This window comes from Astatotilapia calliptera, chromosome 16 (assembly GCF_900246225.1).
Source record: "Astatotilapia calliptera chromosome 16, fAstCal1.2, whole genome shotgun sequence".
NCBI lineage: Eukaryota > Metazoa > Chordata > Actinopteri > Cichliformes > Cichlidae > Astatotilapia > Astatotilapia calliptera.
Genome location: NC_039317.1, coordinates 3,015,712 through 3,030,140, shown reverse-complemented (window position 1 = coordinate 3,030,140; position 14,429 = coordinate 3,015,712). Strand labels below are relative to the sequence as shown.

The 14,429-nt window shown below is 40.1% G+C and overlaps 1 protein-coding gene across 14 annotated transcripts in view; it reads left to right on the top strand.

Annotated features, from left to right (window-relative positions):
* The window catches only part of dgkh (diacylglycerol kinase, eta), an 80,022-nt gene extending 66,852 nt beyond the window's left edge, over positions 1–13,170 (top strand). For 8 of the 14 annotated variants that reach the window (XM_026145821.1, XM_026145816.1, XM_026145818.1 and 5 more), the window contains 9 exons: positions 23–136; positions 229–363; positions 2,885–3,045; positions 3,154–3,259; positions 3,913–4,005; positions 4,585–4,704; positions 5,257–5,362; positions 6,628–6,758; positions 9,890–13,170. In XM_026145821.1, coding sequence (XP_026001606.1) covers positions 23–136; positions 229–363; positions 2,885–3,045; positions 3,154–3,259; positions 3,913–4,005; positions 4,585–4,704; positions 5,257–5,362; positions 6,628–6,758; positions 9,890–9,976 — 1,053 coding nt within the window. In that variant the 3' untranslated portion in view covers positions 9,977–13,170. Of the gene's footprint in view, positions 1–22; positions 137–228; positions 364–2,884; positions 3,046–3,153; positions 3,260–3,912; positions 4,006–4,584; positions 4,705–5,234; positions 5,363–6,627; positions 6,759–9,889 lie in introns of those variants that run through there. The other 6 variants (XM_026145817.1, XM_026145815.1, XM_026145828.1 and 3 more) reach the window with 4 other exon arrangements.
* Positions 13,171–14,429: the final 1,259 nt, after the last annotated feature.

Below are 14,429 nucleotides of genomic sequence, written 5' to 3'. Positions count from 1 at the left end.
TTGCCAAAATGTTTTTATGCAGATATTCTGTGCTCCATCTTTCGATGACAAGATCCTGGAAGTGGTTGCTGTTTTTGGGAGCATGCAAATGGCTGTGTCCAGAGTCATCAAATTGCAACACCACCGCATAGCACAGGTGAGCAGATGCGTTAAAACCATATGAAGTACAAATTGTGTCTCTGTGTCTGTACACTGTGTGATTCTAATCCAAGCGTCTTCCTCAATCAGTGTCGAACTGTGAAGATTACAATTCTGGGTGATGAGGGGGTTCCCATTCAGGTAGATGGTGAGGCCTGGATCCAACCGCCTGGAGTCATCAAGATCCAGCACAAGAACAGAGCACAGATGCTCACCAGAGACCGGGTGAGGAAGGGTGCTGCTGTTGCTGAGTGAAAAGCAATTTGTGTAGATATATATATATCAGGGGTCGGCAAGCCACAGTTGGCACGCGAAGGGTTAACTGATGGCACGACCATAGCTGGACTGGCCATCGGGCATACCAGGCATTTGCTCGGTGGGCCGATGTTTTTTTTTTTTGTAACGGTATAAACAATGAAAGGTGTTGGATTGGCCAGATGCTGGTCGGTGTGTAAAAATAACTCAGTTGTTTGGTGGTGGCTATAGCAGAGCTTCCACAGATTCAGTAAAATTAACAAGTGGTGGAGGCCAGCAGGTGGATGAGGGAGAGGGGAGGCAGGAGGAGGAGAGACCCGAGGCGGCCGCCGGTTCAAGTGTCAGGTGAACTGAACTTCAGGTAAGAAGTTATGACCTGCAGTCTATCTGGGTCAGATATAAACCAAGTTTAGGTGGAGTTTATTTTCATTGTGGTGACTTTTTACCATCAGTTACAATAACTATGCATGACGGAGTTTCTATACAGCTGGGTGGGTGCTATGATGTTACTGATAGTGAACTTTATTTTATTCATAAGGTTAGTTAGTAGAGTTGCCAACCGTCCCGTACAAACGGAATCGTCCCGCATTCAGAGAAATTATTACCCGTTTCGTGTTGAGCTGAGAAGGGACGCAGTTTGTCTAGGATGGAAAAAGACACAAAGGTGGATTTATTCTGTCGTTACGCTGCACAGCTGCCTCTTCTTCTCTCATCCTCCCTCTCCTGTTGCTACTTTAATCATGAAACTGATCAATGATCAGCTGATCGGCTTTTCTCTCGTGTTTGTTTATCGCCCACTTTGCGCCAGAAAGAGGAAACCAGCGGATGTCGCGCTAAATAGCAGCACGTTTAAGCTTCATCAGCTGTTGTTAGAATTTATTTAATATTTATTTCTAGTATCAGCTGAGGTTTGCTGGAGCCACAGCTGTAAAGCTGCTGGTCATGATGTCTGTTTAGATATGTGGTGAGAGGGAAACATGAAGATGAAACCAGGAGATGTCCTTACTGAATCATCAGAGCTGAACAGGTGATGGAGAAACAGGTTTACCTTTTAGGTGACATGAATGAGTTGAAGGGACATTATGAACTGTTTCTGAGAGACAAATAACACCAGAAAGAGAAACCATAAGAAACACTTTCTTATTCTCATTTAAAATGTCTGGCTGTTATTAAATAATTATCTGAAGCTTACAACCAAAGTTTTTATCTGACATAAAATGTATAGAAATCATACATATACCAACAAGACAGTGTACATCACTGTCACAACAGTGTTTGTTTTCATTCAAAGGCTTTATGGCTTTAATACCTGGTGGGCCGGTCTCTAGTCAAAATGCCCGGGCTGTTTTTTTGTCCCAGTCCAGCCCTGGGCACGACACGCAGTGAATTAATCTGAGAAGGTGCATCAAAAAATAAATGGCCGCAGCAGCGGTGCACATCGTAAATCAGCTCGCAGCCTGGTTCTGCCGGAGGATTCTTCCTGTTAGAAGAGGGTTTTTCCTTCCCACTGTCACCAAAGTGCTGCTCATCGGGGGGTTTTCTCTGTATCTATGAAGCGCCTTGAGGCGACTTTTGTTGTGATTTGGCGCTATATAAATAAAATTGAATTGAATTGAATTAATTGGCTAAAAATAACTTAGCCTACTGGTGAGAGGGACGTTGTTAGCTTTCCACATTCCGACACTTCAAAAGCTTCAGGAGCTGTCCGCTCAGCACAGCATCAGCACCACGGAGATACATGGATACACAATGCACTTTTGGGCCTTTCAGGTGTATGGACCAATGTTTTATTTTCTGATCAAACCAGAAAGCTTTAATGAGCAGCTAGATTTGTCTCGCATTAACTGGCTGAGTTAATGCCAGTTAATGCAACATCGAAGCAGCTGGAATCCACAGCTGTGCATTTTCACCTGCTGGACATCACTACCTGACAAGTTTAACTGTCTTCAGAACATTGCAGAGGCCTTATTGACAGTATTTGGCTCTACATATCTGTGTGAGCAGATTTTCTCTCACATGAGTGTCCTCAGGTAGCCGTCTGAATGCTGGACACTCGGAGACCTGTGTCTCTGAGTGGGAGACCAGAGATCACATTAACATGTGTGTCTCTGTATTAACAGACATGCCATATTGGCTTAGTTTATTTTTCCTTATCATTGTTGTGAGGAGACCATAAATAGCATTTGTATTTTCTGTTGTACAGTCCATCTGCTGTTATGGATAAAAAGTGTCTTTTTTTGTTTCAAAATAGCTGATAACTATTCGCTGATAGCTGCCAACATCTGCAAACAAATATGATTCTATAAAGTGGTTCTATGTAGTGTGTAACTGTTCATATAGAGCGTTATTAAATTTATTGCTAATGCAATCATATGACACACTGACTTCTGAGGAAATTTTAAATGGCACTCGCCATCAGAAAGGTTGCCTACCCCTGATATATATATATATGTATATACTTATCTGTGTTTTCTTCAAAATTACCCCGCAGGCTTTTGAGAACACACTGAAGTCATGGGAGGACAAGCTCAAGTATGATAAGCCTCCTTTGCGACCTCACCTCTACCCTCAGCAGTCTGTGGATCTAGCCACAGAGGAGGAGGCAGGCCTGGTGCAGATGTGTGCCCGGGCTGCAGAAGAGCTCATTACAAGGTAAACTTGAATTGATGTGAATATCAGGTATCAGTCGCCGTGTGGACAGGCTTCCCAGACTTTGTTACCTTGAGCTAAGCTCACTGACTGCGCTCTGTCTAATCACAGGATATGTGAGGCTGCAAAGACGAACGGGCTCTTAGAGCAGGAACTGGCTCACGCTGTTAATGCTGCATCACACGCCATCAACAAAACACACCCGAAGTTCCCCGAGGTGAGCTGGGTTTAGCCTGATTTTTGAGACATTGACATTGTCTTGAGAAAGTCTTTTACAACTCACTGTTCCATCCTTAAAACTGCCGTTTAAAATAATTAATTCTTGTAAAATAAAAAAGACTTTTTCTTGCCATTAGAGGTCACTGAAGTCAAAGCTTACATTTAAGATGTACCACTTATTGTTTTAAGGAGACTAATGAGCACTGTTCCAGGTGCAATTTCTTGCTCTTGAGATATTTGAATCTTTAAAAGCTAGGCACTGTGTTTCAGACAAATCTTTTAAAATGTGGTATTTTCTGCCATATTTCAAAATGACAAAGTCAAGTACTTGAGTACTTGAGTCCAGTTTACAGCATCCACAGTTTTAGTTGAACTGCTGCTAAAAGTTTATTTCTTCATTGGCCATTAATATAATAATAAAAGTGCCCTTTAAGTAATTACTATATGTGGCAATGTGTGAATTTCCTCCATTGTTAATTGATGTTTTAAGGGTTGTTTAACTTGTTCTGATTCTGATTATAAGCACTTACTTTATATTATATTAAACCCCTGAAGAGAGGCTAAGCTACTAAAATAGCATCTAGAACTGTGTGAAATATGTGCACTCTGCTTCTGTTTTTCATGGTGTGTAACATTGAATTCTTTTTACAGAGCCTTACTCGGAACACAGCCATTGAGGTGGCCAGCACTATGAAGGCACTCCACAATGAGACCGAGTCTCTTCTGTTGGGCCGAGTCTCTCTGGTGAGTTATCATGGCTGAAATAGATTGTTTCAATCCTACTTTCTTTTTATATGTTTATGAAACAAAGACTTGAAGGCAGTGTACTTTAAAACTAGATTATTTCTAATGGTGAAAGAATCTTGGTGGAGGGGATCACAGACAGAAGTCTTGTTATGGAAAACAGCCCCTGGCTCACTTGCTCTGTGCCCTTCGTAAATACTTTCCTGATCAGTTTATAGTTTAAGTCACCAGTTTCTGGTCTTGCTGAATACAACATGATGTTGTTTTTGTAAGTCGTGGTGTCCACTGCAGCCAAGAAAGTCAAGTGGGCTATGCTTTAAGGCAGACCTGTTTTGTGATGAATTAGTCACTGGTCCTCTTAGGGTGCTGTGTAAAATATATACCTAGATCCATCTCTCGCTCATCTGGCATAGGGGGAATGCAAGAATGTTTACTCTGAGACTTCATAACAGGATTTTGCCATTTGCTGCTACATCCATCTTGTATTTACAGTCTGTGGTTTTATTATAACTTGGGGTCCTGATGTTAAGGTTGCATTATGGTGTGTTAAATTCACCTTGTTCTCTGTCATCCTTACAGCAACTGGACCCACCAGAGGAGGAGCAGCTGTCCAGCGCTCTGCAGAGCGTGGAGCTGGAACTTGGGAAACTGGGAGAAATCCCCTGGCTTTACCACATCCTGCAGCCCAATGATGAGGAGGTAAGCAGCCTCAGTAAATATGCGTTTGCATGCACATGCTCCATTGTGTGTGGTATCTTTGTAAAATAGAAGACATTAGGTACATTGTGTACTCCTGCAACTCAAAGCTAAAAGTGAACACTATGGAGTTATCGGCAATAACAGTGCCTTCAAATATGGTCACATTGTCACTGAAAGTACAAATATGAGCTTCAAATTTAACACACAAATCATTGTGCTGTTCTTGTCCATCCCTAGTATTCTGACAGGGAAAAATATTTGGAAAACAAAAACTCAGAACAACAAAAGCTAATTGGAGGCTGTCACTAAGTAACTTTCCCACCAGGACTGAAAGATAATAATAGTTTGTTATCGGTTTAAGCATAGTGTGCATACATATTAATACTTGTGGCTTAGATGACTGACTGATCAGTTACTGACCAGCTAAATCCAAAGTGTTCACACAGCTGTCTTGCAGCTGTCCTGTATGTCTTCAGTGTAGCATGGCTTCAGGTAACAGGAGAGTCGAGTAGCTAAATAAAAGGCTATAGGTTGACTGTGCTTATGTACCAGGATCACTCTCTGGGTTACGGCAAGAGGAACAGTCGCAGCAGCATGTTTCGCATAGTGCCCAAGTTCAAGAAGGAGAAGGCCACCAAGAAGACAAGCCCTCAATCAGGTAGGGCTGTGTCCACTTTTCCTCAGTACTGAGCAAATTGGAAAAACTCAGGATAAGGAATCAGTAAGTCCCTCCCATCTGCCTTGGGAGGGACTTACTTGCCAGCTGCCTTATTTGTATTTACACTGTATAATTGTTTCCACCTCTTATTAAAAAGGATGATAACAATAAAATCATAGTAATTTTTGATTTGTTAATCATAACTTGAAGTTAGTTGAATTGAAAGGGTACAGATGTTATTTCACTTGCTATTCACTTGCTAATGGCAAGCAAGATGTTTAGCGGGAAGTGGTACCATACTTTATTCTTCAGTAATGTAAAGCTGACCACTGCTCCATCACACACACAAGAACAGCTTGTTTCTGCCCAGAGTCATCACGGTTACCTTTCATGATGGTTATCTTGCCCCTCACTCCTGTTGTTTTTGAAGCCCATGCATAAATGTTGTACTCCATTGTCGTCCCCTAGTAGAAACACAAAGAATGTGTTTGAATGTGTTTGAGGTGTTAACATCCCACACCCTGACCATCAACTTGCATACTCCCCTCTTTTCATGCTCTTATCCAGCTGTCAGTATGTTTTCAGAAGGTACAAAGTCGGGAGAAGAACAAGTCTGTGCACCAAGGACACATGTGCAGAGATGGAAGAGTTCATATGAACACAAAAAAGAAAAACTGAGTAGAAAAGGCAATATAGGATTTGTAGATGAGGAGACAGTGAGATTACAATGTTGCTGTGTACAAATAAGTATACTGAGAAGCCCTTCCTTCTATCTGGGGCATTTTCCTGGGTAGTTGAGCTGTATTTCCTGCAGATTGCACAGGCTTCCGCCTCCCTTTACCTCCTACTTTTCTCTGTGTGCGCTGATATTGGTCAATGATGTGCATGCTCCCAGCCTGCCGTGAACGCCATTGGTCACTGCCTTGTTCTGACCAACCTTTGGCCTCTGTCCCACTCCTTCCTCATCTACCAGCTGCCGTCATTGTTCTTTCTCCTCCCTTCTTCTCTCTCTTCCCTTCCTCCCCTCCATCTCTCTCTTCAATGATTTACCACAATCTGTGTCCATTGGTGAGGGTGTGTGTGTGTGTTTGAAGACACATTCACAGAGTATATGTGGTTAAAAGAAGTGAGAGTGTGACAGTTTGTGGAATGTGGCAGTGCGTTTGCATACCTGTGAGGCACTCTGAGCCTCTCTCTGCTCTGCTCTGTGTGTGCATTTTTGTGCGTGTGTGTGCGTGTGCACACATGTGTGTGTGCGTGTACAGTGGAAAGATGGGGCACAGAGGAGGTGGGCATCTGGCTGGAACAGCTGAGTCTGGGGGAGTACAGAGACACCTTCATCCGACACGACATCCGAGGCTCAGAGCTGCTGCACCTGGAGAGGAGGGACCTGAAGGTACTCTCTCACTCACACACACATATACACACGCACACACACACACACACACTGGTACCCACTTGTTGTCACATCTCAGTGAATCTGTGTGAACCCCCTCCTCCAATCCAAAATCAACTCTTTCTCTCTGTACCCTCTTGGTGTGCTGCGTTTCTTTCGCTCTGTTAGATGTCTCCCTGTTTTTGCCACCTCTCGTGCTGCGCTGCATCGCTCTGCTTGGCTTTTACCGTCTGATCGTGGCTTGTTGAAAAAGACTTGCTGTAACCCACTAACACTGTGTACCTGCTGAAAAGGGGGGGAAGCCTTCAGGTCAAGGAGGGGCTCGGTGTGGATAGACCAAACTGAGTTAGGCTTAGGGCAAAAGTGAGAAAAAAACGAATGCATATAGTGGCAGTCTTGAAAAAACTGTGTTGCAACATGAACGTGGAGCGAACAAAGGGAGCAGAAACATAGCCTTTCTAGGAACTGTTCGAAAGCTTGTGCAGTGTCTACTGTCTTCAGTCGTATGCATATAAACACTTGTCAAACAAAACAGCTTGCAGTTTCAGATTATACTGTCAACGTGTATATCAGAACATGAGGACTAGAGCATTCTACTTTAAAACAATCTGTCAAAAAAAGTCAAAAGCACATTCTTTACTGTGTAACGTAAGTTAGAACATGACTGTGGTTTTTGATGCTATTTTCATAATACACTGTAGTGAAGTGTATAAGGCAACTCGTAATAATAATAATAATGTTGATCTGGGTTGTGTAATATCCACTGAACCTCCAGGTAACGATCTTAAAATAGAAGGACACTGGAAGCCAAGCACAGGTGCACAAGAAGACAAACTTGAAGTTATTATGAACCACATTTAAATCAAGTATGGACTTTTTTTCCCTCAATCTTCTCAGTTGCACAGTTAATGCTTCGTGGGGTTTTTTGTGCTCAGATGAAAACTGATGATGAGGGTGTTTTTATCCTAGAGACCACTCCCATAAAAATACAAATGTTTCATCATAGGGTAAAGGTTATCACTCAGAATAATTTTGATTTGACATTTCAGTGACTCTTTTCTCTACACAGAGAGGTGGACATAAACCAATAGCATCAAAATACCCCCCACACCATATCAGGTCAAGGTTTAAGGTTATTTTCCTTTGATTTCTCGACCATCTCTTTACACACGTTAAGCTGAAACACTGGTAAGCAACAACTATGTATCTTTAGATATCCTATAATAATTGGCTGATATTTGCACTGATAATATATCTGTGATAAGCTGGTATTGCCAAGTAAAATCAATCTACCTGTTTGATTTGTTAAAAATATCAGTCCAAGAAAATTGAATACCATTGTTTATGCAAACACACACAAGATACCCAGGTTCACATTTGTATGGCAATATACTTGTGTTCGTTCTATATCTGTGCCCCTCATTTCATTGTCTTACAATTTATCACTCAGGCATACTGTGGCTAGCTGTCTATGTTGCTTGGTAGTTTATATTTGAATGGATAAAAGTACAGATTCACTGACTGATATATATTGTTTATTGATATACATTGATTGTTTTGAGTCATTTAAAGGCCAACCGACTCTGATTCCTTTGTCGTACATACATATTTGCTAGTTGTTTGAGCCTCCAAGTCTGAGGCCATGGAAGAGGATGGAGTGCTGACTCTGGGTCAGGGAGGAGTCACCGCCCCACAGTTTAAGCATCTCAGGTTCTTGTTCACAAGTGAGGGGAGAGTGGAGCTGGAGACTGATAGATGTATTGGTGCCACGTCTGCAGTAATGCAACGCTGTACCAGTTTGTTGTGGTGAAGAGAGAGCTGAGCGTATAAGCAAAACTGTCAGTTTGCTTGTTGATTGTCTTCCCCAGCTTCCCCTATGGCCATGTGCTCTGGGTAGTGACAAGGCTTTTCTGGGAAGAGGCCCTAGGGACAGACCCTAGACAGCTGTCCCCCCTCCCATTCTGCCTCCCGTTTGAGCTGGAGGAGTTGTTATGGTTTGTTATGGTTAGAAAACATAACAAATTGCCGATGCTTGTTGCATCTAATAAGATCAGAAAAGACAAGGTTACATTTTGGTTTACTAATTTGAAGCCTTGGGTTTTTTTCCAGGTCTTTTAAAATTACTCATAACATATTTGTAGCTAATTTTGTAGCTAATAAGCTAACAATAGTACTAGTAAGCTAGCTTTGGGAGCATACTGAAACTAATGTGATTATGATATTTATTTGGATTTTAGGTTTTCACTAGTTGACTTCAGGCTTTAAATGAACATACTTACCGGGGTATTTGAACAGTCAAACATGAACTGAACATCTGAGGGTTGGATCTTTATGAAAATCTGAAGACACTGGAGGCAACTTCTTTATTAAAAGCTATCCACCTTTTTTTTTATTTGGTTACTCTATATCGTATCATTACAGACAATATTAATGCCATATGATGTATTGAAGCTGTTGTGCTTAGTGATAGATACTGGCAATTGAGAGCTCATTTTCTCAGAGACTTTTCTAAAATCAGTTTTCCTCTCCCTTCAACAAGAGGGATTTAAGTCTGTATTATACAGTCTATGGCTTTTAGCTGCCAAAGCAATAGATCATTTTCACAGAAGGTGCTGACCAAAACCAGAGCAAAAAATATGGCAAGTTAACCATCGAACCATTTTCACAGTCTTAGTTTGGTACATTAGTATCTATTCATTAACACATTGCTCATGATGTCAGTGGAAATTTATATTCAGTTTACATTTTTCTGCAAATGATAACTATATATATCATAATTTATCTCAAATGTGACATGAATGGCAGCCCACCTTATAGCTTTTAGTAGCTTCTAAAGAAAATTTGATTAAAGATATATTTCTGTGGACATGATTTGCCTAAATATTCCTAAGATATATTTGTTAGATCACTATGAAATGTTTTAATTATTAATATTTTATAGTTTTGACACTATTAATACTGATTTCTCCCACTATAGATTATGAAGCAACCTGGTGTGTAGCCTTTAAACGTTTGATTTCTAGTGCTGTTCATACCAGACTGTTTATATCACCCACTCGACATTTATTTATGATGGTGTGAAACAGACCTCTCTCAGCGTGTTTTTAATTCCTGTCTTTGTTGGCCCTCAGGATCTGGGGATATCGAAAGTGGGTCATATGAAGAGAATTCTCCAGGGAACTAAAGACCTGGCCAAGGCCTCCATGATTGACCTCTAACCCAGGAGCAAACGCTACCAGAAAGGGGAAACGTGCATTCCTCCTGACTTAGTGGAAGTGTTTGGGAGCACCATAGGCAGTGGCGGAAGAGATATGTATTGAAGGAGAGATGGATATTTGATCCCTCTGCTGAGAAAGTCTGTGTGATGTCGTGATCAAGATACATGTGCGTGTGTTTGTTTGTTCTTTGGTGCCAAAATGACAATCGAGAACGCTGATGGAAGTCACACACACAAAAAAGCCATTTCTTATTTAATAACCATTCATAGCACATAATCAGGTATGCAACTAACCTTACTGTTGACAGCTTGTTGTCTGAGTTGTGATAACAAACTAGTAGCAAAACTAAGACTTCCATAGGTGTGGGGTTCTGCTTCAGTTGAGTCTGTGTAAAAAATGTATTTGCTGGCTCTCTGCCTCACATTACAGAGCTGCACATGCAGAACAGAATAATCTGGACCATGCAGGTGGTTGTCTGGAAGCTTTGTTTGAAAACAGTGGGATACTGTTGCATGCTATGCTTGCTCAACCTTAGATGTGTTTAATTGCATGATTAGTGTCTTGATTTTTTTTTGTGTGTATGCGTGTGTGTGTGGGTGTGTGTGTCTGTGTGTGTGTGTGTGCAAAATGACACTTGAACAAGTTTTACATAACTTAAGTATTATAATGCCATTTGTTACTACTGAAAACATCATTTTTTGGTCTAAATCCAATTTTTTATTCTAGCTTTAAATTATTTTGTTTGCATGATAATGACATGTTTAAAAGGTTTCTGTCAAGTGCCATATTTTGAGTCATTTCGTGTAAGACGTGCTTTAATGGTAGACATCGTAAGAAATCTTTAAACAAGTTATCGATGAGTTATGATTATATGAAATTAATAAGTTGACACGTTCTCTGTGGATGTGAAAAATCTGTACCAAAGTGAATGTCGAAGAAATCATCAGACAGTTTTGTCTTTATTTAATAAGCCAGTAGGTTTTAAGTCTTAATTTCATTTTAGGTGGGAAAAAGCTGTATTAGTCAGGAAGAGAGTAAAACTGTTGGTCAGACGCCAACCACCTATACTATAGGGTTGTAGAGATTTTTTAAAGGAATTCTTAAACAGGCACTTTCTACTTCTTGCTTCATGCAAGTGCAAATCCTCATATCATTGCATAGAGTTAACAGTTCACCTCAACTTTTTACCTTTTGGCAACTTAATACAGTATTTAACACTATTGAGGAGTTAGATATGAGTTTTGAATAGAGCAGTTGATCTGCAGTCTGCTTAACATTGTTCAAGTGCAGCTTTTTCAGTTTTTTTCTCCTTCAAATTCCAAGTGAGACTTTGCTAGAATGCTACTTCTAATTGTTAGTTTCATTTAAGACTGGTGGCATTACAGGGTATATTTCTATATGTGATGCTAAGTTTGTATATAATTATGCACTGTATATACAGTAAACCAGTGTATGCAAACAATGTTTGTAAGTGTAATCTGATGCATTTGTAGACATGGCATGCATTGTCGACAGCCCACACATTCGATTGTGTACATTACACCATACCAGTTGTTGTTGATTTTGTTCTAATCTCTTGTACATGATGATGCTGTTGTATTCTAATGATGGTGCAATATTTTAATCTCTTGTTTTGATACTGTCTCTGAAACTTTCCAAACATGATGTTCCTCGGTGGGTAAAAAAAAAACACCACAGAAAAACCTTGTAAACGTTCTTTTGTACTCTTCCTCGAGGTTTGAGGATTTTCAAAGTTAGACCCAGAGACAGACAGACAGCTTTTTACTCCAGATTTCTTCCAGGGGTTCAGTAGTTTATAGTTTTGCTCCTTTGTGCTTCCAAGATGATACACTAAAGTAGGACTGTGCCAGCGAATGGGAGAGATTAGGCAGGCATGACTGTTGTGTTCACTTCATGTATCCTGTTGTAACGTGTGCATTCAAGTGTGTGTACTACAACAGTGGCATATTGTACAGTTGTATACTTTTCATTGCCAGCTAATTTTACAGTATAATTGAAAATTTTGCCACACCCATAGACTAATATGCCACCCTAGCAGAATGTGAACGAAACTTTGGAATTGTGTGTTCCCTCCACCAGGGGGCAATCTATCACATCTCACACCTCTACACGCCTGGATTACACCATTAAACTGCATTATCTTCCAGCTCCTTATGCTGACAATCAGGTGCTCATTGGCATAAATAAAGTTACAGTCCAATTTGAGTTTTTATCATTCAGTGTTCATAAAACTACAAATTTGTCAGACCTTCCCATCTTTTTAGTCTCATATGCCTTTTATCCATTAAATAGATGAGACTAATGACAGTTAGCCTTTTGTAAACCAGAACCCTTTGTTATAGAAGCCTTTCTGTTAGTATGTGCTTTATACAGTGCTAGGGTGCTCTACGCTGCTTCTTTGCTGCAGCGCTCTTGAAGTTTGGCCTCACATCCATGTACTCTCATCACGCCAGTCACCAAACGCAAGTTGTGAATGATGCTGTTGCAGTTCATGAGCTGTGTCTGTCTGCATTAATGGCGTCTGCATGTCCAGGGTGTCTGCCAGGTTCTGTTAATCTGAAGCATTTTGGCCCCAGGCTCCAGCTTGACCTTGCCATATACAGTGGAAGTTGCCACCTTTCTCCCTTGCTGTGTTTTCCAGTGGTCTGTAAATAATGCTGCAAACTGCCTGGTTTTCAAAAACCAATGAAACCCATGCAAGGATCTCTAAAAGATGGATTTAACACTTGGTGTGGTTATCGAAGCGTTGGGAGAAAAGTGAGTTTCATTTGTTTACATTATGTTTACAATGGCACAGTTTTACTTTTTAAGGAGATATATGTAGGTATAGACAATATTTGCATATTTATTGCCTAAGGTTAAATGATATGATGTGTATTGTGTTTTCACATTTGGAATATAATGTTACAGTTGTCACCTGTATTACTATCTGGATGATTTTGGTAAAGTAGTTGATCATTTTTATGACTACTAAGTGACTGTTTTCTGTGCCTTTTTATGGTTAGAATGCATGGTTAACTATTTATTACAATTTGGAGTCACTGAGATGTGTATTTTTGTATTCTGAATAAATAAATGGTTCAGCTTTTGTTGTACATTTTTAAGGTGCCTTGAAACAGGCTACCTATTCATATCTCTCTTCTTCAATAAAATCGGATACATATGCAATCTGACAGGCTCTTCTTTTTTCATTAACACTTTAAACAAAAGGATTGTGTCTTATAATTCCAAAATATGTCGAGAAAATGGAACACGTTAGTGCCATTCTATCTCCTTTAATGCAACACAGCCCTTTTTAAATGGGGTGGCACGAAGGTGGTGACCAGAAAATGTATATCAGCCATTAATTTTTCTTAGACAAGAACAACAAAACATACTCAAATTTCCTAAATAAACTGGCTGGTTTGTTTACTCTTTTATGCTCTCTCTGCTTTGATCAGCTTGTTTGTTGTTTTTGTGGCATTCCAAACAGGTGTTTTGCCAATGGGAACGTTTCAAAGTGCCCTCTAGTGGGCAAACTATGCATTGTTAACACTCATAACTTTTTAATTTTTCAAATGTATTTTGCGACTGTTGTACATGGCACCAGATACACTGGTACATGTCTGCTGATAATACTATTCAGCTTAAATCAGTCAAGTTCTCAACAATAGAAGAAAAAAGTGACTGAAGTTTTGAGTCCAGTCTGAAACCTGAACATTTATCTCAAATGGATTACTTGCACATACACTACACTCATTATTTGAAACGTTGGTTGCATTTAACAGGAGCATCCAACACTGGAACAGTATACAGGTGTGCCACAGAAAATTTAAAAGGGGTAAATTTGAATATATCCAGGCACATACAAACAACAATGCCTACAAAGACATTTTCTATTTTCATTTTGATAATTGTGACCTGCAGTACAGAAAATAAATCAAATAAAATCATATCAATCATATCAGAGTTTGAATAAATTATTGTTCAAATAGTATGACTACAATACATCTCTTATTGTAGGTCAGTACACACAACCACAGTCATGGGGAAGACCAGTTGTGGTTATCCAGATGATCATCAACAGGGCTGCAGAACATCACTGCTAAAAAAGTTGCCTGTTTGCAGAGAGCTGTATTAATCAATTTTCCTCGTTGGAAGTGAAAAGTGTGGTAGTAAAAGGCGCACAAGCAACTGGGATGACCAGGAGTAAAACCTTCGGTTGTTACATTCCTAATATCACAATATAACTGGAGACATTATAAGCATCTTTCCTGGGCTAAGACAAAAAAAAAAAGAACCACACTGTTGCACTCTGGTCCTAGTCCACTTTTCAGATGAAAGTAAATGTTGCATTTCATTTAGAAATCAGCATCCAAGAGTCAGGAAGGAAAGAGGAACAGTGGAGAGTGTTTGAAGTCCAGTGTGAAGTTTCCACATGCTAATTTGGGGG